Source organism: Taeniopygia guttata, chromosome 9 (assembly GCF_048771995.1).
Source record: "Taeniopygia guttata chromosome 9, bTaeGut7.mat, whole genome shotgun sequence".
Lineage (NCBI taxonomy): Eukaryota > Metazoa > Chordata > Aves > Passeriformes > Estrildidae > Taeniopygia > Taeniopygia guttata.
The window spans coordinates 25,879,823-25,904,540 of record NC_133034.1 but is presented as its reverse complement, the minus strand read 5'-3'; the positions used below and the strand labels follow the sequence as shown (position 1 = coordinate 25,904,540).

Genomic DNA, 24,718 nt, shown 5'->3' with positions numbered 1-24,718 from the left:
TAATATTTGATCTCATTTAATTACCATGTACTATATATGAAGATGATTGTGTAAAAAAGGTCACCACATATAGATGTGCAAAGCTGGCAGCCAAGGATATTTGGCCAGTATATACTGGCTCAAGATCCTGGCACAGGAAAACAGTTCATCTGACCCAGATGTTTATTTTTCCTCAAAATGTATTTGTGAGAAGTGTTTTGAGTTGTTTTACAAACTGCTTAGTAAGAGAGCAGAGGAGAACCAGGGTTATTTCATGTTGCGCACTATTCTTCTGCAGTGGTTCATCTTCATCTCCCCCAACGCCTGCTCCAGCTGCTGGATAAGGTGGAGAAGGGTAGCAGGGTCAGTTTGCAACACCTGGGCAGTTTGATCTTCATTTTGATTAAGATGTAGCTTCATAGTCACCACAGGTTTGATCTGTTGTCTCAAACTTCTGCTTGCAAGCTGCAGGAGGGGTTCAGTGGAACAAGAACAGGAAAATGATAATTGGTCATCAATGTTTATTCTTAACAGTTCTCAACAGCTTTGTAGAACCTGTTCAGAAACCCTTTTCATCCACATTAAAAGATACACACAAGCTATTATTGTGTTTTATAATTAAGGAATACTAACCCACTTTAATCAATGCTTTCGGAATATTTCTGAAAATAAGGTGATAATCAAGACCAAATATGATTGTTATATGTTAATATTTTAAAAACATCAACAGAACCATGAATTCAATTTTCATCAGGCAATAAGTACTTTGCATCATTACATATCCTGTTCATCTCACAGCTGGCTGTCTGTGGGATACTAACAAAGTCATGTCACTTTTAAATACATGAAGTACTGCTGCCTCAATTGTTTCTACATTGTTTAGCAGGTTTTTATTATGCAAAAACTATGTGAAGGAAAGGATGGAATACTAAAAACATCAGGGAAGTCACCTGCACATCCAGTCTCCACTCCAGACTGTGGTAGCTGGGAAGCCTTGGTGCCAGCTCTCCAAGAATGCTCCTGATCTCTTTCCTGTTGTCAAGGTACAGCTGGAGCAAGGATTTGTTCAATTCATCTGAGAATCCCAAAACATGAATGGAATCTTGGAAGTCAACCTCAGAAATCTAGAAACAACAATTTAGGCCAGGTAATCATCATTATTTCCTGAAAACCAAGTAAAACTGTAACTAAACATCACATATGCTATGGTGCAGTTATTTTCTTGCAAGAATGTCCAAGTACAATTCTACACCTTGGACAAAACAAATATCCAGGTTTTAAAGGATCTACAGATGTTGATGTGTTACTGCAGATTTGAATGAGATTCAGAAACAGTGTTTTTAAAGAACACTCAACCCACTCACACGTAAGCCTTCATATCAAAGACCAAAACAGCATGAGGGAGCACCTCAGTTGTGTCACAAGGCACAACATGCTGTGTGACCCCATTTGTCAGGGTGCTACTGTGCACCCTGTGACCAGATAATCAGACTACAAACACGCAGCAGTGATCTGCACATGAGCAGCACCATGCTCAGGCTCCTGTCCCAAGGGCAGAAGCTCCTCAGGCCTTTGTGCTTACTGCAGCAGCCTGGCCCAGCTCTGGGGAAGCTGTTACACACTCCAGAGAAAACACGCTGGTACCTCTGCAAAGCACCACCCTGACAAGTCTGTAACCAACCGCATTCTACCACAGTACACTGTAACCTGACAGTCAAGAGTCCTTGTTTCAAGGAAAGGCTCTGCACCATTTCCATCCCCTCCCCACCTACTCTTGGCAGCAACACTTGCCTGAGTTTAATCTGGCATTCCTTGTCTCTCTATCCCATCTCCATATAGTCATTGCTCAAATATTCTACTACATCAATAGTTACTAGTCTTTCTGATGGAAACAGTAATTGTCCAACTACTAATCTTTTAGTATCTGTTTATACCCACTCAAACTTTTGATGCCAAGAGCTGAAAAAGCTCTCAAACCCACCACACCGGACAAAGACAAGGAATGCTGAACAGGAGGCTAGTCTAGCCCACATCCTGTGCAGTAGCTGAACAACAAACTCTTCATTTAAGTTTTATTATTTAGAGCTTATCCTGAAGTAAGCTTCTCTATATGTAATAAATTACTCTCTTAAAATGTTGTCAAGTTTTAGCTTTGGATACTGAATACAAATTCCAGTCATACATGTAGACCCAATGTTTCAATGAGACAACAATGAGACAACTCTTCTGAAACTAAAACAATAACTGTCATTAAATTTTGAGCTATGTTTTCCCCATTCCCAGTATTTTTAGAGGTCTAAGTGTCCAGAAGACATCTCCTGAGTGTATCCCCAAATTCCTCATGAAAAAGTATACTTGCCATAAGCTTGGAACTCTCAGTAAGAAGATACACTAGTCCTTCTACCCCGTGCTGAATGATGTCAGCGCTAATGTTCAGCTTTCCTTTAAAGAAAGCACAAAGTGCTTTTTACTTGCTAACTGCCGCAGCAGTGAGACTCAAAGCTGCAAATTTACCCAAATTTACCCAAACGTGCAAAATATGCTTAGGAAAAAAAAAAAAAAAAAAAAAAAAAAGAGGGTTTCACACCATTCAAATAACAATGTACAGCATATTAGTGCAAAAAAAACTAAGAAAAACACAAACCAATTTCTTATGGCATGGTACAGAGAAGGGTTTGTGTCGGAAAACGGATGTCCGTAGCCCTCCCCGCAGCGGGTACGAAGCCCCGACCCCGCGGGGCTGGAGCTCCATACCGCCAGCCCGTTCTCTCGGCCCCGCTCCGCGGCGCCCGGGGGACTTGGGGGTCCCCAGTGGCCGGCGCAAAGCCCACCGCGTTCCGCCCTCCCGCCGCCAAACCACCACGGCCCGGTCCGCTCCTCACGACCCGGCCGCTACGCGGTCCCCCCGCTCCTCCCCGGTCCCTCGCTCCCCGGCCCGCTCCCCGCCGCTCCCCTCGCTCCCCGGCCCACTCTCCCCACTCCCCGGCCCGTTCCCCGGTCCCCCCGCTCCCCAGCCCGCTCCCCCCGGTCCCTCGCTCCCCGGCCCGGCCGGCTCCCCCCGCTCCCCGGCCGGCTCCCCCCGCTCCCCGGCCGGCTTCCCGGCCCGGCTCTCACTGGCAGCGGACTCGCAGGCCCGCGGCGCCGCTCCCCGCCGCAGCTGCTCCAGCGCCAGGCGCCCCAGCTCGCCAAGGGCTGTAAGGACAAAGAGAGAACAGACTGCCCCTGCAGCCCCGCCCGGCTCGGCTCCCCCCGCCCGCGGACCCGTCCCGGCCCCGACCTGCGCCGCCGGCCCGCGGCAAACAGCCCAGGTGCGCCCTGTGCTCCGCCGACAGCACCAGCAGCATCGCCGCGGCTCCACCACCCACAACCGGGAAGGGGCGGCGCCCCGCAGGCGCTTGCGCGGGGCCGGGCCGCGGGGACAGGCTGGGCCAGCCGGGGACGGCCTGGGGTGCGGCAGCTCCCGAGTGCTGTCCCGGGGCAGCGGGACTGGGATCTGCTCGCGCAGCTACGGGAGAGCGCCCGAGGGGCTTCACCGGGGACGGGCGCAGTTACGGGTCTCGCAGATGTGCCCCAGATGTGCCCCAGCCGTGCCTCAGCCCTGCCCCATATGTGCCCCAGATGTGTCCCAGCTGTGCCCCGGCCGTGCCCCAGATGTGCGAGGCGTTCCCGGAGGCTGCGCTTGGGCCCCGGAGGCGCCGGGCGCCCCGTGGCGGCGGGGCGGGAGCCGCTGCGGAGCCATGCCCCGCCGCACTGAGTGACAGCCCTTGTGACCAATGGGTATCGCGGGCCGCCGCCCGGCACGGCGCGGCGGCGGGCGGGACTTCCGGCGCGGCGGCGATCGCACGGAGCGTGCCATGGCGTTGGCCTAGGCCGCCCGGGGCCCCGGGCCGCAGGTGAGCGGGGGCGGTGCCCCGGGCCGCGGGTGAGCATCGGGGCGGCTGCTCCGGGCCGCGGGTGAGCGCGGGACGGTGCCGCGGGCCTCGGGTGGGCACCGGGGCACGGCGCCTGAGCGCTTACAGGCCTGCTGCTCCATGGCGCAGTGCTTATTCCCCTCCACCTGTGGAGGGGCGAGGCGGGGCCTGGTTCCGCGGGTGGCTGAGGCCCAGCTGGGGCTGAGCCCGGCCGCAGCGGCCGCGGTGCCGGCGCTGCCGGGAGCCGCGGGAGGGAGATGAGCGGAGCGGAGGCTCCGGAGCGCTCGGCCCGGTAGAAGCGCGAGCCCCGGTCGCGCGTTCCGACTCTGCCGGGTGTGCGATTCCCGTGGCTGAGCGGAGCTGCTGGCTGGGTTTGCACCATAAGGAGCACTGTGAAGTCTGACTGGCTGAAAGCCAGGCTCTTAGTAAAAATGTTAAAATAAATCGAGAAGAATTGTTTCTGCATCTTAACAGGTGTGAATGCCGACCTTTGCGTGCGTCAGGGTCCAGTTTTGTGATAGGGCTGAGATGGAGATTTGTGTCAGTAATGATATGATGGCATCATAACGCAAGAATTCAGATATGGGGAGTTTAGAGAATGTGATTGAGAATTCCTGTTTTTAGCTGTCTAGTTTTTGTTCATCCTCTGCTTATGAAATTTTGGAATATACAGCGCAATCTTCCAAAATAATTGGAATTTGTTACAAAGTTTCTGTATGTTCATATGGGGTTTAAAATAATTTCATTTGGCTTTAAATTAATAGAATTTAGATTTGTTTCATACTGATGTACAAGTTAATTTTTTTTAAGAAGTGGGAGGGAAAAGCTGTTTTGTTGAGAGAGTTAAAATGTAAGCATAACCACACGAACATGGAATCGCTTTGTGTTGTATTATGCTCTGAAACACATTTTGAGTTGATTGAGATACAAATATCAGAAAATTTCATATTTAGGTGTAGTTTGTGAAGCCTGATCTGTGCATATTTGCCAAAAGCTGTGGCAGTTCTTGTCCCTGTCTCGTGTTTTGTAAGGCCTTTGTGACCTCTGTCTTGTATGTGCTTAGTGTCTTTACTCCAGGGGTGTTTTGCTACTCATAGCTGTGCTGGTCCAGTACACCCCACATTTTCCCCTCCTCATTTCAGACCCACGACAGAGGGATGCAGCACCTGAGGCACAGTTCTGTTTGTGCGTTCTAGCATGGAGAGTGGAAATAAATACTCAAAGTTATTTAAGGGCAACTTTGTCTGTACACACTGGTAAAATAAATCAGGTGTAAAAGTGTGGAAGCTTACTGCAGAGTTTGGTTTAACTTGTTTTGTTTGGTTTACAGTATAGCTCTTTTCCACACACCTGCATTTCTGTGTGCTCTGAGCTGCCTCCCTCAGCTGAGAGGGGCATGCTTTCCAAAGAGCCTTGGAATTTCAGGAATTGTAAGGCTTTCTGGCTTGCATTTGAGGCAGCAGATCCTGAGCACAGAAGAATTTGTGTTCATGTAACTTTGAAGGGGAAGAGTGCACACTATATGCATTTTGTTTGCAAGGACCACTTTAATTCTTGTGTTTTCTTACCTTGCTTAATACTCTTGTAGTGCTTTTTTCTGTGCTGGATTTACTGTGTTGGTTAAAGTGCTCTGGTAGCTTCAAGTGTATTGTTGTTTTCTGCCATAGTAAAAATGGCTGTATTTTTGAACCAATGGTTCTTTTATCCTTCCAGTTTCACTGATGTCTTCTTTTTTAGGGCAGGCTGATGAGAGAAGATGATAATCTTAATTTAGTAATAAAAACCCATTAATTTTGTAACTCACTACTATTTCTTTCCTGTGAGTGTAACTTCATTTCTGTGAACCAGTTGAAAATTTTACAAAGCATTATAGGTCTGATTCTGACCAAGTTGGAATCATGTTGTTAATTAACAATGTTAAGTGTTGTTAATGTCATATCAGTTTTGGAGAACACAGTGACAAAACTTTCAATACTACAGGTGAATGTATCAGTATCAGCTGTTTCCTCCAAATACCAACAATAAATTCTAATTATCTTCATGTTAGCTTAAATCAAGTCTATCTCTCTGGTATTTGCTTTAATTAATGCTTTAATTAATGTGAGAACCTCACATCATGGGACAATGCTTTTTGCTTGAAAAACTCGTGAAGGATAGGTCAGAAGGACAGGAATTCTTACGCTTTTCTTAATTCTGAAAAAGAAAGTAGTAGTGTTGGCTGTGATTTCTCAGTTCTAAGTTAACAGTTTTCAGAAGAAATATCTACAGTCAAATGAAAACAAATTCACATGAAACCATTTGTATAAGAAGCCACAGTTTGGGGGTTTTTGACAAAAAATTGTTTCAACTAACATTTTGGATGACCTAATTGAGTTTTATGTGAAGTACTTTTAATTACTCCAGTAAAAGAAGGTAGAGGAGCTTCAGACGTTCAGATAATTACATTAAGTGCATACTGTCCACTTTTGAACTTGTCTGTTAATTATTTTAATTCTTATAGCTATGTTAGACCCAGAAATGGACCCACTGTTTTGTGTTGTGACTCTTTTATGTAATTTCTTACTTTGAGGCTGGAAGAATCTCTAGAGAGATTGAAACGTGTTGACCATACAATTCTTTTACATTCAGGAGTGAAAGTGGTTACATTTCCTGCTGCATGTAACGCTTCATTGTTGCTTGTTTTGTACTCATGAGTATGAGGTATACTGGATCATGTGTATTTAAATTCTGAATGTTGGGGTTTCGAACTTGATCCCATTCAGGTGTGAGATTTTATAAAGGGAATAAGATACTTTCTGTGTTCTTAAGGGGTTGCTTGCCCACAGTCACGTTGTAGTGAAGCCTGAGGGAAATCTGAAGTTCCTTCAAGTTGGTATCACATTGCTTTTGCAAGTGTATTTTTGGAATCAGTACTTTTAGTGGAACTATTCGGGGTACATCAGGAGTTTTGCTGATTGGAATTTGTGCTAGAAGAAGGGAAGTTTAAAATGAAGTGTCTAAGGATGACTAATGTAATGTGATTGATCTTCCCTTTGTACCCCTTGCATTGCTTTGTGGTGCCTAAAGCCTTTTGAAGTCTTGCTATTACAGTTTTTGTAGTTTGTACATGCTGTCACTCCATGGAGGGACATGCTTCTGGCAAAAGGAACTTCTAAAATAATCATGTAACTTCTAGAATCATCATATAACTTTAAGATTACTTGTTTCTCAAAGGTATACATTAAATAACATTTTGCATACTTCCTTAGCAGAAAAGTTTTAAGTGACCAAGAGTCCTGTAAAATGACACAGGAAAGTATTTGCTTTGTGCTTTGACTCTGATTCTTTTCTTGCAGGTATTGAATAAAATATGCTGTTGTCAATAGGAATGCTGATGTTGTCTGCCACTCAGATATACACTATTGTGACTGTGCAGTTGTTTGCCTTCCTGAATCTTTTACCTGTGGAGGCAGATATTTTAGCAGTAAGTATAATAATATTTCTTTACATGGGTGAAATATCTATGAAATTGAATAATCTCTTCAGCTATTCTATTAATGAATCAGTTAATACAATGAATACTATAGCAGATTGCTTGGAACAGAATTGCCGTAACAGTTTACTTCAAGAAACAATTTACATTTTCAAATGAGCTTACAGATGATAGGTGCTCATGTACTATGGCAGTGAAAGCACCTAATTCCCTTAGTCATATACAAAGCTCCAGATGTCCTGGAGCATGTTATAACCCTGTTAATTCCATTCTTTAGTTTAGAGAGCAGTTTGATTTTTGGTGATGGGTGCCATTTTGTAGGGCTACTGGATTTAAAAAATTTTCTATGGCTAGTATAATTTATTTGTGTGGACTCGAGGCTTTGTCAGTAAGGGGTTTTGTGTATCTTATACCTAGGTGCAATTTCTAAATAGCTGAAAATATCTGCTGTCATAAAGGAAAATAATAAACACTATAATGAACATAGATCAGTGGTAAAAGCTGTTGCTGTGCTGTTTATTACCACTTTGATATATTGTGGCATTCTAAGGAGGAAATTATAAATGTCTTTAGAGGATCAAGCTTAAGCTACTGAAATAATTAAACCTAATTACTGTAGCCTCTTGCTTGTTCCAGTGATATGTAGAAGAGTTAATAATGTCATATCAGTTTTGGAGAATAGAGTGACAAACTCTTGGAGACAAATTTTAAAATAATACTTTAAAGTTTGTGGTAAAGTGGGGTTGTTGAATACTAAAGTACGGTATTTGGATTTTCAGATTGTTACTAGTCTATAAACACTTTTTGAAGAAAAAAAATACAAAGAGACAATGCAGATAGATAATTGCATTATTATAACACTGACATCACCATTTTATTGTGAAATTTTAAACTTTTTACTGTAAACACAATTTCTCTTTTCTCTGTCACCAGGCCTGAGCTTCCTCTTTCCATAAAAATCTAACTCATTCTTGCTTCTTCCTCTCTTAGAAAAGTTACTTAAAACAAACAACCCACCCCTACCTCAAAAAACAAAAATTGGGCACTTTGGAAATTTAGTTTGATTTTTTTTTTTCTATTTAAACTTTGTGTGTTGCATTCTAAAGCAATACCATATAAAAATGAAGTGTTTTTTATTCTTGGATATTTGGAAGTTGCAGATTTATTCTGAGAGTATCTTGAAGTAAGAAATTAAGAGATGAACTAGATACTAAACTGCTACACAAAGGAGCCAGTGGAATGCTTAAAAGATGCTCAGAAGAGGGAATGTTTGCATTGTGTCACATGGAATTGCTGGTTTACAGATCACTTACAGTCTTGAGAGATTTCACTATTTAATGATTAACCATTTGCTAGCAAAACTCTGGCCAAAGTTTTGGGTTCCTACCGAGGAAAGAAGTTCTTTTTTTCCCTTTAAATTTAGGAGTGGTTTTATGCTTCTGTGTTCTCATATAGTTGCAGCCTGAAAGGATAATGTCTGTGTAAAGTGCAGTTATGTGCATGTGAGAAAGAATTGGTTATTTTTTTAAAAAGGGGTAAAAAGAAATCAGCTTGTGTCAAGCTCCTGGCTTAAGCTGGGGCTTGTCAAGTGATTTGAGGGCAAACTGACAGTAGCCCGAGCTCAGGACGTTGTGGAGAAGGTGGATGGAAGGTGGTGCATTGGTGGTGCTCTCTGTGGTTGAAGGTCAGGAGGAGAGATTCTGTGGCACACATTGGTTACACAGAATAAAGAAGCTTCCTTGAAATTTGGCTCCTTTCCTACCTCTTTCCCCTCAAAGTCTGTGGGAAGAAAGCTCTCTCCAAACATTGCTCTTTTGGAAGATTTCCTATAAATCATGGCAGTGTTTTTCTCTGAACTGTAGTTTGAGCTCCCCTGTCCAGGCCTGGCTGGTAGGAAACATCCTTCTGAAGCAAACACAATCCTTCCTTGGCTGCTCTGTGTGACAGTTGGATGATATGATGAATAGAAAAATATTTCTGACTCACTGAACTGTTTAATAAAACAACCGATGCATGTTCAAGTCTGTTAACTATGGAGTTCACAACTTTTGCAGGAAACTTTTTTTTAAATGAAAAAAGATGCCATATATACACAGCACTTTTTTCTGTTTGAATTCTGTGTTGGTCAGTCATGTTATACTGCCAGAGAAGATGAACAAAGAGAGGGGAAATAAAGCTTGCACATATTTAGGGTCTTTTACAGTATTCCTCTGTCTTAGAATTAAAGTTCACAGTTATTATAAAACAAAACTGTAGAGATACTTTTCAGCTACTAATTTGAATGTATAATAGGGAATTGGGAAGGGATTGCGTATGGAGGCTATTCTTTGTCTACAGGAAAACAACTCTTAAAAGCTTTCTTTCCCTGTACACAAATGAATTCAGGACAAAACACCCACCACTACCATCCAAAGAAAACTCCACATCCAAATGTCCCAGCTCTTCAGATTTTTGCTTGCTTGGTTTGTTTGTAGCTTCTGTTGTGCACATATGATAGTATTTGAATTTTAGTAGAAAGAAAAATTTACCATATAAACAGTTCAACAAAATATCTATTACTTACTTTCGTGTTTTGACAGCTAGATAAGAAAAGAATGATGTTAACATGTGAGTAGAAGGCAGGTGGAATAAGCAGTTTTGTGATTTCAGTGACATGGTCACAAGATGTCCTATGTCTGATAAATATTTTATTCCAAAAAATACACAGTGATGTTTGGTTTTGTTTATACTCGTTAACTACTGCTGTCTTGTTGCAAACCTAATTTATTTAAAATATATTTATTTTAGTATAACCTTGAAAATGGAACCCGGACATTTGATGATCTACCTGCAAGATTTGGCTACAGACTGCCAGCAGAAGGCTTGAAGGTGAAAAAAAAAAATATATATATATATGCTGGTTTAAGCTGGGCTAGAATTTATTTTCTTCCAGCGCCTGGTATGGAGCTGTGTTTTGGATTTGTGCTTAACACAGGGTTGATTATACAGAGGTGATTTTGTTACGACTGGGCAGTGCCAGCATAGCCAAGGCCTTTTTGCTTCCTCCTACTGCCGTGCTGGTGAGGAAGTTGGGGGTGCATGGAAGGCTGGGAGAAGACACAGCCAGGACAGAGGAGCCAAAATGATCAAAGGGGTATTCCAGACCGTATGACATCGTGCTCAGTATGTGAAGTGGGGGGAAGGAAGAGAAAGGACTTTTGAGTGTGGTGTTTGTCTTCCCAAGTCACTGCTGTGTGTGATGGGGCCCTGCAACACCTTCCTGCCTGTGGAGGAAGTGAATTAATTCTTTATTTTCCTTGGCTTGTGTGTGGCTTTTGCTTTTGTTATTACCCTGTCTTTATCTCAGCCCACAAGTTCTTTAGCTTCTACCCTTGCAATTCCCTCCCTGATCCTGCGGGTGGGGAGGGCTGGGTAGGGTAACACCCCCACAATCCTTTTTGGCACTCGGTGTGAGGCACAGAGGGTTTGAGATAATGACAGATTTGATTAGGAAGTGTGGATTGAATTTGAATGTTGAATATACTTAAAGAGACCTGTATCTGCTTGAGCATTTCTTCTGTAAGCTAAAAAAAGATAAAAATTAAAGGAATGTAGTGCCAAGGAAAAATAAAGATAGAAATTATTAATCAACTGTTCAAACAAAACAAATGTGCAAAGGCTTGGATGTTTCCTGTGAAAAGGCTGATTCTTCTGATTCTTCTCCTAAGAAGAGACTTTTGGTAGTCTTTGCTGGAATTTTTATCAAATAAATTAAAAATAGGTAAATAATGGAAATCTAAGAAGTTTGCATCCTGTGTTTTGATGGCAATACTGATACATGATGTCAGTTACCTTGCACTGGAATCAGCAGAAGACAGAGTTAATTTTGTGCTGATACAATTTTTTGAAAAACCTAATTGGAAGATTCATGGTCTCACTACAGTCCTACATTGGGAAACCCTTTCACACTGTGAGGGGTGGCCCGGCAAGAGAGACTATTTCCGTGGGTGTGGCCCAGGTTAATTACGCTGTGGAAAGGAACTGTAGGTTAGTTTTTTGGGAAGTTGTAACTGCTGTCTGTTTGCTACACTTGTTGCATTGCTCTAGCAGCCGAAGGCAGAAACTCGGGGGCTGCAGCTCTGCTGTGGTGACTGTGTGCTGTGCCCAGCGCTGGGGCCCAGGGCAGGGATTGTGATTGATCTGTGCCCTCTCCTTACATGCTTTCATTTCAATTGCATTCCACACCCCCTAGCAGGTGAGAAGGTCTGTCCCCCCATTCTCCCAGTATCCCTTAAGGCGTGGGTTACATTCATGCTATTTTATTTTACCCTGTATCAATAAGTGGGGAAAATGCAGATACACATACACATTTTTGTTACTAGTGTGTTAGAGTGGCTTCTTGAAATAGCATCATGTTGGGGTAGGGATGCTGGGCCATAGCTTGGAAACTCGTCATAATAATATCAAGAGAAGGCACTAAGAAGTGCTGATCTATTGAATTAGCAGAAAATGTGCACGTGGCTTTTAATTTCTTTAAAATGTTCCTAATCCTGTTTTCACCCATATGGAAAAACATATAAGTATTTTACCATATGGAATTGTAAAAGTCACCTAGTATTAGAGAAGACAGAAGTAAGAAGTAAAGGTTTGCAAATGTTAGTGGAACTGGAATGGGAAAAACTTTTGACTTCATGCAAAATGATTAATATGCAAAAACTGTCCAAGGTGGATATGGCCATGGGAGTACAGGTTAAGCTTTATCACTATTTTGTGCTGGATTAGAAATTCTGAAGACTTGATGTCTTGTGAAATGCAGCAGCAAGAATGTTTTGTACAGCAGGATGTACTGCTACTTTTCTGGTCTTTAGTGTGGTCAGTACACTGACTTGGAACACAGGAAGATCTGTAGGTGAACTGAGTGAAATTAACATAAGAGATTAAGTTGAAAGCAAAATGGGAAGGAACTGTAAGAGGTTAAATAAGTGCATCTTGCTTAGACAGCAATGATAAGGCACATTCTGCTCTTTTCTGGCTTCTGCTGAGGTAGTAGCTGTCCAGACATACTGGTGACAGTAGTAACTGTTGTGAAGGCTTTTCTTCATAACTTTTATCTCTGTAATATAAGATAGAGGAGGTAGAAACTAAATTATTTAAAAATAAATTTCCTATGGTGATGTTAATGCTGTGAACTGGTGTCCTAGTCCTGTTGTTTAGAAAAGTACTTAAAAGCCAGGTGAATATCCAGTTCAGTTCTAGTCTTCACATTCTCTGAGGTAGTTGTTGCTGAGCTTATGCATTTTGGTGTGCTGTGCCGCATTCAGCATCAAGGGGCAGGCTCTCTTTCTCTGGCTGCCTGATCTGAGGTGCTCTGCAGTGACAGGAACCGTTTGTTTCCTTTAGAGTCATGTTTGTACAAGTCAGTGTCAGTAAGTTTGTTCATTTTGGATAAAATGTATTTTCCCTTCCACTCTGGCAATTGAAACACTTGTCCATGAGAAAGGAGGTTGTGTCTGGCCATCCAGGCAGTTTAGGGCTTGTGGGAAGTTCAGGCTTCCTTACTTGTTTTTTGCCGTGGAAGTGGCTACATGGACTCAGTCAAGTGGCAGTGGTTTGTCTCCTGTCCCCTTTGAACAGTGTATGAAGGTTTATGACTGAGATGTGTATGCTTTTACAGCTTAGAATTCTTATACAAAAATTTAGGCAGACCACCTTCCAAATTCTGGAGAAGGGGAGTTTGTATCATATACACCTCCTGGAGACTGTGAATAGCCCATGTGGGCAGGGACTGGTTTTTGTGTTTCTTCTGTCTGTAAGCCTGTATGGCCCCAAAAACTGGCTCTGCAGCATTGTTAATGTTGCTGCGTTGAGAGTAACCCCCATACAAAACAAAAAAAAAGAAGATGGTGATAAGGTGAAAAGGTGGATCACTCTTTAATTCCATGTTGCCCTTTTAATCCCAAAGGGTAATAAAGTACTGCAAGAATTCCTGTAACTCAGGAATTTCTCTGCAATTCCCCTCAACAGGCTTAATTTCCATGCCCAGTGAGTGCTATCATGGGGAGAAGGTGTGTTAAAGCTGCATAGTTGTTTACTGACTATATTGGGAATCAGAGGGTGATTAAGTGACCCAAGTAGTGAGCCAATTTAATACACCAGAAATAGGTATAAGGAGCTTTGATTCTGACCTTTTCAACTGTTACACAGCTCTGTGTCTTAATTAAGATAGATTTCATCACATGTGTAGAAATGGAGTTTTTGAAATTATTATTATACTAAAACTTTCTCTTTACATTAAGATTTTAATTACATTTTTAAAATGCTGTGATGTTTGTTACAATAGGATGAAAATGGTGTACTCTTTCAGAGGTTGTGATTAAGATTTATTAGTATGCAAGTTATAAAAAACGGTTAGATTCTATAGTAAGTGGCTACAGACTGCTGGCAGAAGGCCACCATCTCAGCCACCTAAAAACACCTCAGAGACTGCTTCACAGTTGATATTGCCAGAGTTTCCTACTCTTTGAAGCTTTCAGCTGTAGCTTATTGAGTGATCTTTGCTTACCATAGCAAACCAGCAGTTTTGTTTGCTAGGTCAGTACTGGGGTCATATAGATGGAACTTTGCTTGTGTTCTCTTGTTAATTACTGAGTGCTGAGTTTGTGTTGGTGTTTCTTAGGCTGTTGTATTTCTGGTTTCCTGATTAGTCTCCATATGTCCTAGAATAATAGTTAATGTTATGTTGTTATTAATAATAATATTAATGTAGTATATGCAGTCTTTTTTTTGTCTTGGATTACTTTGCAGAGTGAGTATGATGGGATTAGAAAAACTGTAGTTTCTTCTAAACTTTCTAATTCTTTACTGACATAAAAATTCTGATGAATCAAAATATGTAGTCAGGGAAGTAGCAGAAATCTTACTATGATATAGGACTGAGCTGATAAGAATTTTTCCAGGTATTGTATGAAAATGTGCAGTTTTCTTTCCATATACTTGACTACTGACCCTTTTGTTAAAAAGAAATAAAACTTCTTTTTTTGCTTTTGTTTTCTAGGGATTTCTAATAAATTCCAAACCTGAGAATGCATGTGAACCTATAGCCCCACCTCCACTGAGAGACAACTCCTCTGGTGCTTTTATTGTGTTAATCCGAAGGCTGGAGTGCAACTTTGATGTCAAGGTAAGATTTGATTTCCTCCCACCCTCTGTTTCAAAGAGTTTATTGATGCTTCAGAAAAATTTCTGTAGCTAACAGTGGAATAGATACAGATATGAAGTGGAAGGAGAATTTTATTGTCTCCAGACAGATAAACCAGAACTCACCAGGTCCAGCCAATGACTAAACGCCATTATGCCAACTACACCAGAGCACTGAGTGCCATGCCCGGTCTTTTGTTAAACACCTCCAGGGATGGGGAGACTACCACCTCCAATGTTTTATCACCCTTTCTGTGAAGAAATTCTTCCTGATGTCCAACCTGAACTTCCCTGGTGCAGCTTAAGACTATGTCCCCTTGTCTTACTGATGGTTGCCTGGGACAAGAGCCCTACCCCAACTTGGCTGAACCCTCCTGTTGGAGTTGTAGAGAGTGAGAAGGTCACCTGTGAACCTCCTTTTCTTCAGGCTGAGCCCTCAAACTCACTCAGCCACTCTTTGTACTTTAGACCCTTCCCCAGCTCTATTCCCTTCTCTGGACATGGTCCAGCCACTTGATTTTTAAGATTCCTTCCAACTCTTAATGTTCTATGATTTTAAAAATGCAAAATTAGAGTAATTTGTGTTTGACTCTGATTTTCATGAAAATTAACCTGATACAACGAGGCAGCCAAGGATATCTTAAGGAAAACAGGGCTCTTCAGTTTGTTGTTAAGTTTCGTGAACTAAAAGGAAAGTCAGCTGTATTTGCTTTTGCTGCTGTGTGGTAAGTTCAGTTATGTGGTGATTGAACCACATAAATTCCACCTGCAGAAGCAGGTTCACTGCATGTAATCTGCCTTCACATCAGACTTGGGAATGGCACATAGTCTGTCCTGGGAATCCTGCCACCGTGTGTGCATATGGCTCAGTGGGAAAAGAAAGGGAGCAAATGGCTACTGGCCTTTTTTTCATGTCTGCTTTGTTTGTCTAATTGTTGTCCATACACTGATGGGACAGTATTGCTTCTGAAGAGATGATTAAAGGAATGAGTCTGAATTTGAGAGATTCCTACATTGCTGTTGAGGGATTTCCATAGTCAGTCCTTTAAGGATTATGTTGCATTAGCTCTGTATGTAAGAATTTTTGGTTACATTTTGTATTTCTTAAAATACTAATAGAAAAGGGGGTTCCCACTCATTTCTTGTTAGACAAAGAGCAAAGTAGCAAGTGGATTAGCATTTCCAAGGTGAGCAGAGGTATCTGCATACCCTGCACCCAGTGAATCCACATCTTTAGTATGTTGTTAATACCCTGCAATATCGCATTATATAATTGCATGTGTAGGACAGCATTTTGTCTTAAAGTTTCTGCCTGAAAGTGGCATGTGTGCTGAGATGTAAGCTGAATTACCCATTAGCTGCTTGACTGACAGAATGCATATTTTAACAAAAATTAAAAGACCTCTCTCTACTTCTGTTTTATGTTGAAAATTGCAAGTGTTACTTGTGCTGGTACATAGCTATTTCTTGATTTGTTTATGTATGCACTATGGATATTTTCTGTGGTGATGCAATATTCCCAACCATGCATGTATATTAACATTTCTAAGTGGATTTTTTTTTTAATGTTGGGATTTCTCAGGGTGTCTACATTCTGCATCTTCCAATATCATTGTTCTGCTGTTTGAAATAGTCATTAGCAATATGGGAAGAGAATTGGTGTTGTTGGGATAAAACCCGAAAGTTTCTCAAGATGCTGTAAGTTCTTTTTGCATCTTGTACGGTGATTTTTATACTGTGATGGATGCAGTAAAAACAATATCCAAGATGAGCAGTTGCAACTTAGCTAAATTTATGTTGGTAGTAGTTGCTGCAGTGAATGCCATTTGCATGGACCTTGGGTTTTCCTTGTATTGATGAAAAGGTGAGTCTGTATTAGAAATGTAACTGGTACGCAGGTTGTTAATAGGTTTTGTACCTATAGTTATAATTTTGCAATTTTCCATGAGAAAACTTCTTATACCTGGGCTTTCAGGTGAGATACTCCGCATCTCTAAAACACAGAAAAGATACTATTCATCTGACTTGATGAACTCTCAAGTGGTAATATTTAGATTACCAAAGTGAGTTGGTGCCTTTATTTTCAGTTACAATCAAATATTTTTAACTACCTGTTGAAAGTTAATTCCATTTGTGATATATATAGTCTGTCTGCAAACAATATTAAAATGGCTTTCTATAAAAAAAAACCTTAACTACACGAGTGTAAGAATAATTACATGATTTTGCTTTGAAAGGTGACGCATGGTTTATAAGTGCAAATTATGTCTGTATTAATAACTTTGTGGGAGTGCACCTTATCTAGAAAGCATAGGCAGGTTACTGTATCTGGAAGCAATAGTCTTTCCAGTAAGCGTTTTATGTGGCTTACAGGTCTTAAATGCCCAGAGAGCTGGATACAAGGCAGCTATAGTTCACAATGTCGATTCTGATGACCTCATAAGCATGGGATCCAACGACAGTAAGTACAGGTATCACTTCTTCTCTCCTGTTTGAATATCATTTCACCCACTGGAAACAGCAGCACCACAAAAACACCACAAAAACCTCAACAACAAAACCACCACCACAAACAAACAAAAACCAAACTAAACAGAAAACCCAGATAAATCCTTCTGCTTTTAAGATTTAATAACAGGAGATTTTTGCATAAGAACAAATACTTTGACTTGTGCCTTCTCTGAATTTTTCTTTTGGTTTTCCTTCAAATTTCCTTCAAAGTGTTCTGGGCTAGATTTATATTACTGTTGTGGAAAATAGCTGATGTATTGTTAGCTAAGTGGAAATATAGGAAAAGTAGAAAACACACATTTGGAAGGAAATCAAACTTTATAATATGACATTTTAGCATCTAGAATCATAGAACCATTTAGGTTAGAAAAGACTTCGGATCATGAAGTACATCTGTGATAGTCATTGCAGTTTGTTGTTTCACTGTTGGGTGCATCTTCCTGTTCCTCTGGACAAATGGATTCTAGCATATCACATGCACTAATTTTCAGTTGGAAAGAGAGTATTTAGAGATCAGTGCACCATTTACTATTTGTTTCTTGTGTTAGCTGTTCCAATTTTAACCTTCATGAAGTGGATATGTTCAGAACATCTTGAAATCTAGTCAGAATATTGAGTTTGTTCTGTGGTATGTGCTTTGTGTTTCTAGTTACTGCGTTACTGCTTTCTTTATGGCATTTCTCTATTTGTTCAGTTTTCAATCTGTTCTATATGGAACAAAAAAATAAATAAGAGGAAAATAAATTATTTTCCAGTCGAAATGCCATTGAGTAAACTAGGAGTGAACTTTGACAAACTACATAGGAGCTGAGTAGCCTGGGTAGTTACATGAAAGTGGGTTTAATGAATTCTCAACTCATGTGAATCTTATTTTCAGGTTTCACTGAGTAACCAAAACGTAGAACAAGTCCACAACAAACACAGACCTCACAGAGTGAGCTGACGTTCAGCCACATGTGCTTTTGCCTTGGGGAACCTGACTGCTTTAACATGGACTAAATTCAGGTTACTTTGAGTCTTGAATGTGAAGTATTAGGCAGAAAATCAATATAAGGTGAAGCTTAGGAGAAGGTTCTCTAGAATATGTGATTTATCTTTCAATAAGATAGATAAGTTTGATAAGTTTTCATTTATTATTGCCTTCACTGGTAGACAGAGAAGACAACAGTTCATCCAGTTTCTTGAGACTGAAGTAAAGGTGTGGGACTTCTTAATTTCTTCTTTCTTCTTTTTGACCTTATCTAGCCACAGTTGTTTCCAGTATGTTTATTTATGTTTGGGGTGAAAAGGAGGGAAGACAGATTAATTAAAACTTAGAGAACCCGTTCACAATATCATGTAAGTTGCCAGAAATTCTGGAAATTAATGGAGCTATATGACTTGCTTGAATCTCTGAGTGAAGAATGGTGTTCTAGTTAAAATTATGATCCCGTTTCATCAACTTATTTTGGTTTTAGGCTCCCTTTATTCCATTAGGAATTTTTATTTTTCTACCTGCAATAAATTCTCTAGAAATTGTGTGGGAAAAATAATAGTACTTACATGAAGTAAAGCTGTAACATGCATGCGTGTTGGTCGACGTCACTGTGTTAAAATGTCTTCCTGTTGTGATAGTCTCATAATGTTCAGGTCTTGTATCTTCAGTACCCATAGATTGTCCATGTAATAATAGCTTTATTTTCCTACTTTTTTTTATACAGTTGAGGTTTTAAAGAAGATTGACATTCCTTCTGTCTTTATTGGTGAGACATCTGCTAATTCTCTTAAAGAGGAGTTTACTTACGAAAAAGGGTAGGTTAACTCACATGCAGCTGTATTACTCCTTGCATTAGATCATTGTCTCTTTTGAATATTTATGGCTTTAAAGTAGGATGCTGTGATGAAAGAGGTTATAGGTGTTTCAGGTGGTCTTGTGCCTGAGAGGAACCTGTAATGCTTTAGTAAATAAGGATAATTTCACTGTATCTTTTGATAGTCATGTTATATTTTTTCATTCTGCTGTCAAATCAGCTATGAGGTGATTTTCCTGGTTTCTCTAGGTTTGATTGAGGTCAGTAAATAGTTTTAACTCAAAAAAATGTTCTAAGGAACAGTGTTTTATAATTTCGATTATCTTTATATTGTGTGGGTATGGACGGAATTTTCTATGTTGTTGTGCACGGGTAGGGTTCCTGTAAGTGTGTCTTGTGGGACAATTTTTTGTTGTATTTTTTTAAATTGTATTTCTTCCTCAACTTGTTCATTCAGTTCTTATTAATTTAGAAGCTGTTATCTCTTCCTCCCCACAGTGGCCACATTGTGTTAATCCCAGAGTTCAGTCTTCCGTTGGAGTACTACTTAATCCCTTTCCTAATAATAGTAGGGATCTGTCTTATTCTCATCGTCATATTTATGGTAAGTTTCTTCTTTTTAATATGTTTTTCTTTCAAATCATCAGGGAACTGTCACACACAAGTTAAGGGAAGGTGTACAGTAAAGGAAGAGTGAAGCTGTGTGTACTGCACATATCTGTACCATGCTTATATGTAATCATTTCGTTTATCAATAAAACAGACAGGTTCAGGATTTTGTCAAAGGGATATTGGGAGCCTTTTAGATGTTCTCCCTAGCTTGTAACTGCTTGTATGAATTGTCCTCACTGTCACTCTTAACTCAAGTGCCTGTATTTTTGGCCCCACAGAGTGACCTGTCCTTACGCTCTTGTACACTGAGAGCATATCCTGCCTTACCAAAGTTAATAATCATTAGTCCCGTTGCTCCAGGGTGCAGGGCTCACTGTTTTGTACTGCACTTAGGTGTAGCTGTGAGTGTGTGAGCATGGAGCATCACAGCACAGAGCACTGATCTCAGCACATGCATTGCTTGTAGGGGTTCTCAGCTGGGACATCTCTCCTTGAAATGACAAGTTAGCATAGCTACATATTTTGGGATGCTCGGCGTCCCATTTTTTTTGTAACGTGTGCCAAATTTTTTATTTTGCCTTCTAATGAAAAGCAAATAATTCGTCAACTGTTGTATAAACACTTACTTAAAATATTTTTCTACATTAGTATTTTTTACACTGCAAGTTACGTATTTCATTGGCAATTTTGGGTATGTTTGGCACAGTTGCAATTGCAGCAGCTCTCTGAAAACAAAGCAGAATGATCACCTGAAGATCAATTTTTTTTAGCAAAATTTTCGCTACTGTCTTTTACAGTGTCCTCCTGTACAAAGCCACCCTGTGAAAGCTAATTGTGTACACAGGCCAGTGGGTGAACTGTGCTCAGGGAGTTGCAGGGAAGGGGTAACGCCTGGCTGGTGGCTGGGCTGCAGTGGTGCTCATTAGGGTTTGGCTTTATGGCCTGTTCTCTGCAGTTGGTGCTATCAGCAACCTGGACAGAGGAGTTGAATGCACACTGAGTAAATTTGCCAAGGATACTAAACTAGGAGGTTCTGATTCCTTGCATATAGAGAGGTCTTCACAGAGACAGCTCGACAGACTAGAGCACTGGACAATTACTTGGTGTGGTGAAATTGATCCCAGGGAGGTTCCAGGCTGGATTTGGTCCTCACTCTTTCCTGATTCTGTCCCTGCTTCTTTGAGACAATCTTGTTTTTAACTAGGAGATTTACATGAGACTCTGATTGTCACTAAGGATCTGGATTACAGCAGAAAAACTGCAGTTTGTGCACACTGCTTATTGTTTAGCTGTGGTGAAAGGGCTTGAATGAACAGTTTAGATTCAAATATCCTTTGTTCATTTATTTGCTTGTCATATTTGAAAAAATGTCATATTGCAGGTGCTAGATCTAGAAATTGAGCAGAAATAGCATTCGAAACTACTAAGAAAATGGAAACAGACTATTTGTTATAGTTATTTGGAGAGCTTCACATTAGTAGATATTTAGTGGGTTTTTTTTACTGAGTTATCTTAGTATGGCCTAGTATAACATGTAACAATTACTCAAAGTAAACCCTTTACTCCTTAAACTACTCTTTTAGCTAATATGGAAACATTCCTGAGAAATGTGGGGATAATCCACTAAAAGAGCTGTTATAATCTAAATCTCTAAGGAATACTGTTCAAACTTACTGAACTGTGTTTTGCTCTGCAGTATGCTTCCTGCTTTTCACAGGCCTCAGTAGAGGATTGCAGCAATGGCCATTATTTTATATAGGATACATACCTTTTTGTTTCTCTTTCCTCTCAAAAAAACCCTTGTGTATTCTCAGTTCCAAGTGCCATGTTCATGGATAACATCCTTTAGGCTTGTTTGGCTTCATCCTTGTGTTCAGGCAAGGGAAGAAGTTATTCTCTGTTAGCTGGTGTTCCCTTTTGACCATCTTACTGCAAAGCTTCATAAATCAAAACTTTTATTGTTCTTTTATTGGTATAACTTACTGTTCATGTTACCTTGTCTGTTTCCAGATAACAAAGTTTGTTCAGGACAGACACAGAGCAAGAAGGAATCGCCTTAGGAAGGATCAGCTTAAGAAACTTCCTGTACATAAGTTTAAGAAAGGCAAGTGGATCATTCTTTGTCTAACTCACTGGACCATATTGTTTTTAAGTCAAAAAACCTTGTAAATCAAAGGGGTATTAAGTTTCAGAGATAATTTTGAGTGCCTTGAAATAGATAAAGCATTTTGAGTGAAAGCATACAAAACGTTTGGCTTCAGTTCTCACTGAAATAGAGGAGTTCTAACACTCCTTTAATGGGAGCAGAGTAGACTGTGGCTGAGCATTAAAACGTTGCTTAAAAAAAATCAGTGCAGAAATTGCATGAAAGTTCCCAACCCTGTGTGTGTGTGTCAGGAGGATCTGCTGCAAGTCTTTTTAAAGTCAAACTAATTCTCAATTACACACTATAGGAGATGAATATGATGTGTGTGCCATCTGTCTGGATGAATATGAGGATGGAGACAAGCTCAGGATCCTTCCATGCTCTCATGGTAAGCAACTGTGTTTTAGGTTTGAATTTAGATTAAAAACAGCTTTCCAAAACACTGTCCAAAACCTACAGTGCATATGTTTAGTAAATTATTTATAAAATTCCATTTTGCTAATATGCAAGAATGAATGTATAAAGTGGGAGAAGTGAAAGCTTGCTTTCTCATTTTAAAAGCTAAAAAGCTAGCATTCCCACTTTGTATTTTCCTTGGATATACACACGAAAGAAAATCAGAGCTTGATGCTGTCCCCTGAATACCCATATTTATTGTAATACTTTTACATTTAAATAAATAGGCCTTCACTTTCCTCAAGACAAATAAACCACAGAACTTAATTGAGCTCCTTGTGGCTTAGAGGTGCAGCTGAAGGGATGAATCTGTCCTGGAGTCTGCAGCCGTGCGCTCCACTGCCTCACTGCACTTGGAAGTCAGTTAGTGAAATATTTTCCCTGTGACAGTCTTTCTCAAGTCCAGCCCACTACAGACGTGTTACAGATTTCTAAACTACCAACACAGCAGGTGGCAGGCTGAGCTTTTTAGAACCTCAGTCATAAAAATAATTTCAAACTAGGCTGACAAACAGTGATTTCTCAGAAGAGAAAGAACAAGTCCATGGCATCTCTTCAACTGGGGGGCTGCAGAGGTAACTTAACTTGGAACCATCAAGCCCCACCATCAATTTGTGTGGAGAACATGTTTCCAGTGTGCTTGACCAGGTACTAAACATGGCATTGCTGGCCCATGGAAATACAAGCTCTTTGCCAAGTAGAAGTCTCTCACTACAAAGAGCTGAATTTTTAATACTATGAGACAAATACTTTTTTTAAACATGGCTAGTCTAGTTGCAGTGCCAATTGCAGACCTAATTTAAGATCCACAAATTCATGTGATAATGTCATGTAATAATGAGGTGCTTTGATACATGTTGGTGTGGAGGTGAGAGGCGATGTGAAGATGATGATGGTGGGCATGCCTGCTGCAAAGTGGATGGAATTGCTCAAAAAGCTTTAAGGTTTGTCATCAGACATGGCCTGTTGTACTACTGCTCTCATTCACTCAGTAGAAAACACAGGTATTCATTGCATATACCCACGTGACTCAGATCCTGAGCCATCAGGTGTTTTGTACAGGCTATGTGCCAACAAATTTGGCACTAAAATTCTCTGGGTTACATTCTGAAATTCTCCTGTGTCACTGAACAGAAACAGTTTAGCAGGTTTTCCTGTCCTTTTCACTATTATAATTATGTCCTTGTTTTTTGTTTTCTAACAGCATATCACTGCAAGTGTGTGGACCCGTGGCTGACAAAAACAAAAAAAACCTGTCCTGTGTGTAAGCAGAAAGTGGTCCCTTCCCAGGGGGACTCTGACTCGGAGACAGACAGCAGCCAGGAGGAGAACGAAGTGTCTGAGAACACTCCTCTGCTCAGGCCTTTGGCCTCGGTCAGCACGCAGTCCTTCGGGGCTCTGTCAGAGTCGCATTCCCATCAAAACATGACCGAGTCCTCGGAGTACGAGGAGGATGACAATGACAATGTTGATAGCAGTGATGCGGAAAATGGGATGAATGAAGAAAGTGTAGTGGTCCAGCTGCAGCCCAGTGAGGACAGGGAGTACAGAGTGGCAAACACTGTCTGAGACTACTAATGACCCATAGGTGTATGAACAAAAGGGTTCTTAAGGCTATTTACAAACCTTTATGTAGGGAATCTCTTTTAATCTGTAACCCATTTGGTTTCTTTGATAGGAGCAGCAGTTCATGTAGTAGTACTCTGGTTAAATCATTACAGGTAGATTTATTTTTGATTCAGGTATTCAGTCACACATTCTGTCTTCTCAAAACCAACAGTTAAACTGGACTTCACAATGCTAATGAATAATGTTAATAGTTTATATAAATTGAAATATCGCAGAGACTCTAAATGCCTCCCATTGAAATGGGATTTCTCTGAAAGTACTTTTATTTCCATTTTGTAGCTACAACTGGGTCATCCTGAGAGCAATATTTATTAAATGTAGATATGTGTTACCCCCTTAGGCCCAACGAGAACTGTATTTGCATGTTTGTATAGTTTTCCTAAAAACTGTCACCACTGCTGAAAGGAAAAAGTAGAACAGATCAATATTCTATGTGCTAGTATGTTAAAACAAAGCAGAAGAAATTCCACTTTTATCTCAACGCAGTGATTCCAAACAATCCTTTGGAATTTGCCATGGTAGCTGAGTTTAAGCAGTTCCATTGAGCAATTCCCGGGATGAGGAAACTTAGAATATATGTTTAGTTTTGAGCAATTCACAAGGTCAGGTCCACCATAAGCACATTATTATCCCTCCTTGCTACTACTTTGTTGTCTGGTTTCCAGTGAGGAGGTGGGAGTTGGAAGATAACCAAGACAGAGGTTTTATTCCACATAGAAAAAGAAGTTTAGGGTAAGTATTATATTGATCCTTGGCTCATATACCTCTTACTAAGAGCATTTTATGCTGCATTAGTCTGCTAAACTGTATATAAAAAATTGTTCTTTTCAAATACCTGATTTGAAAACAAGTGCTTACACCAGTCTCACAGAACTCAGTACTTACCAGTGTATCACAAAAAAGGTAGATTCTATATAATACCTCTGTAACTATGTAGAAAGTAAAACCATGCATATACTCAAATGGAGATTTTTTTATATGGCCTTGACTAGGGAAAGCTTGAAAGAATGTTAATAAACATGTTTTCCACTTTAAA

General features: G+C 40.6%; 2 protein-coding genes across 2 annotated transcripts; one reads left to right on the top strand and one right to left on the bottom strand.

Moving 5' to 3' along the window:
* COMMD2 (COMM domain containing 2) lies at window positions 1–3,621 on the bottom strand. Its single transcript, XM_030280371.4, has 5 exons — window positions 3,257–3,621; window positions 3,094–3,171; window positions 2,339–2,421; window positions 930–1,103; window positions 1–444 (listed from the first exon to the last, which is right to left on the bottom strand). The coding sequence occupies exons 1-5, from the start codon at window positions 3,321–3,323 to the stop codon at window positions 247–249; spliced, it is 600 nt and encodes a 199-aa protein (XP_030136231.1). The 5' UTR covers window positions 3,324–3,621; the 3' UTR covers window positions 1–246.
* A 99-nt stretch (window positions 3,622–3,720) lies between these two features.
* On the top strand, window positions 3,721–24,718 carry RNF13 (ring finger protein 13). The gene is made up of 10 exons (XM_030280366.4): window positions 3,721–3,872; window positions 7,226–7,353; window positions 10,150–10,230; window positions 14,396–14,521; window positions 16,912–16,999; window positions 18,750–18,840; window positions 19,338–19,443; window positions 21,462–21,555; window positions 21,905–21,985; window positions 23,258–24,718. The coding sequence occupies exons 2-10, from the start codon at window positions 7,240–7,242 to the stop codon at window positions 23,620–23,622; spliced, it is 1,146 nt and encodes a 381-aa protein (XP_030136226.1). The 5' UTR covers window positions 3,721–3,872; window positions 7,226–7,239; the 3' UTR covers window positions 23,623–24,718.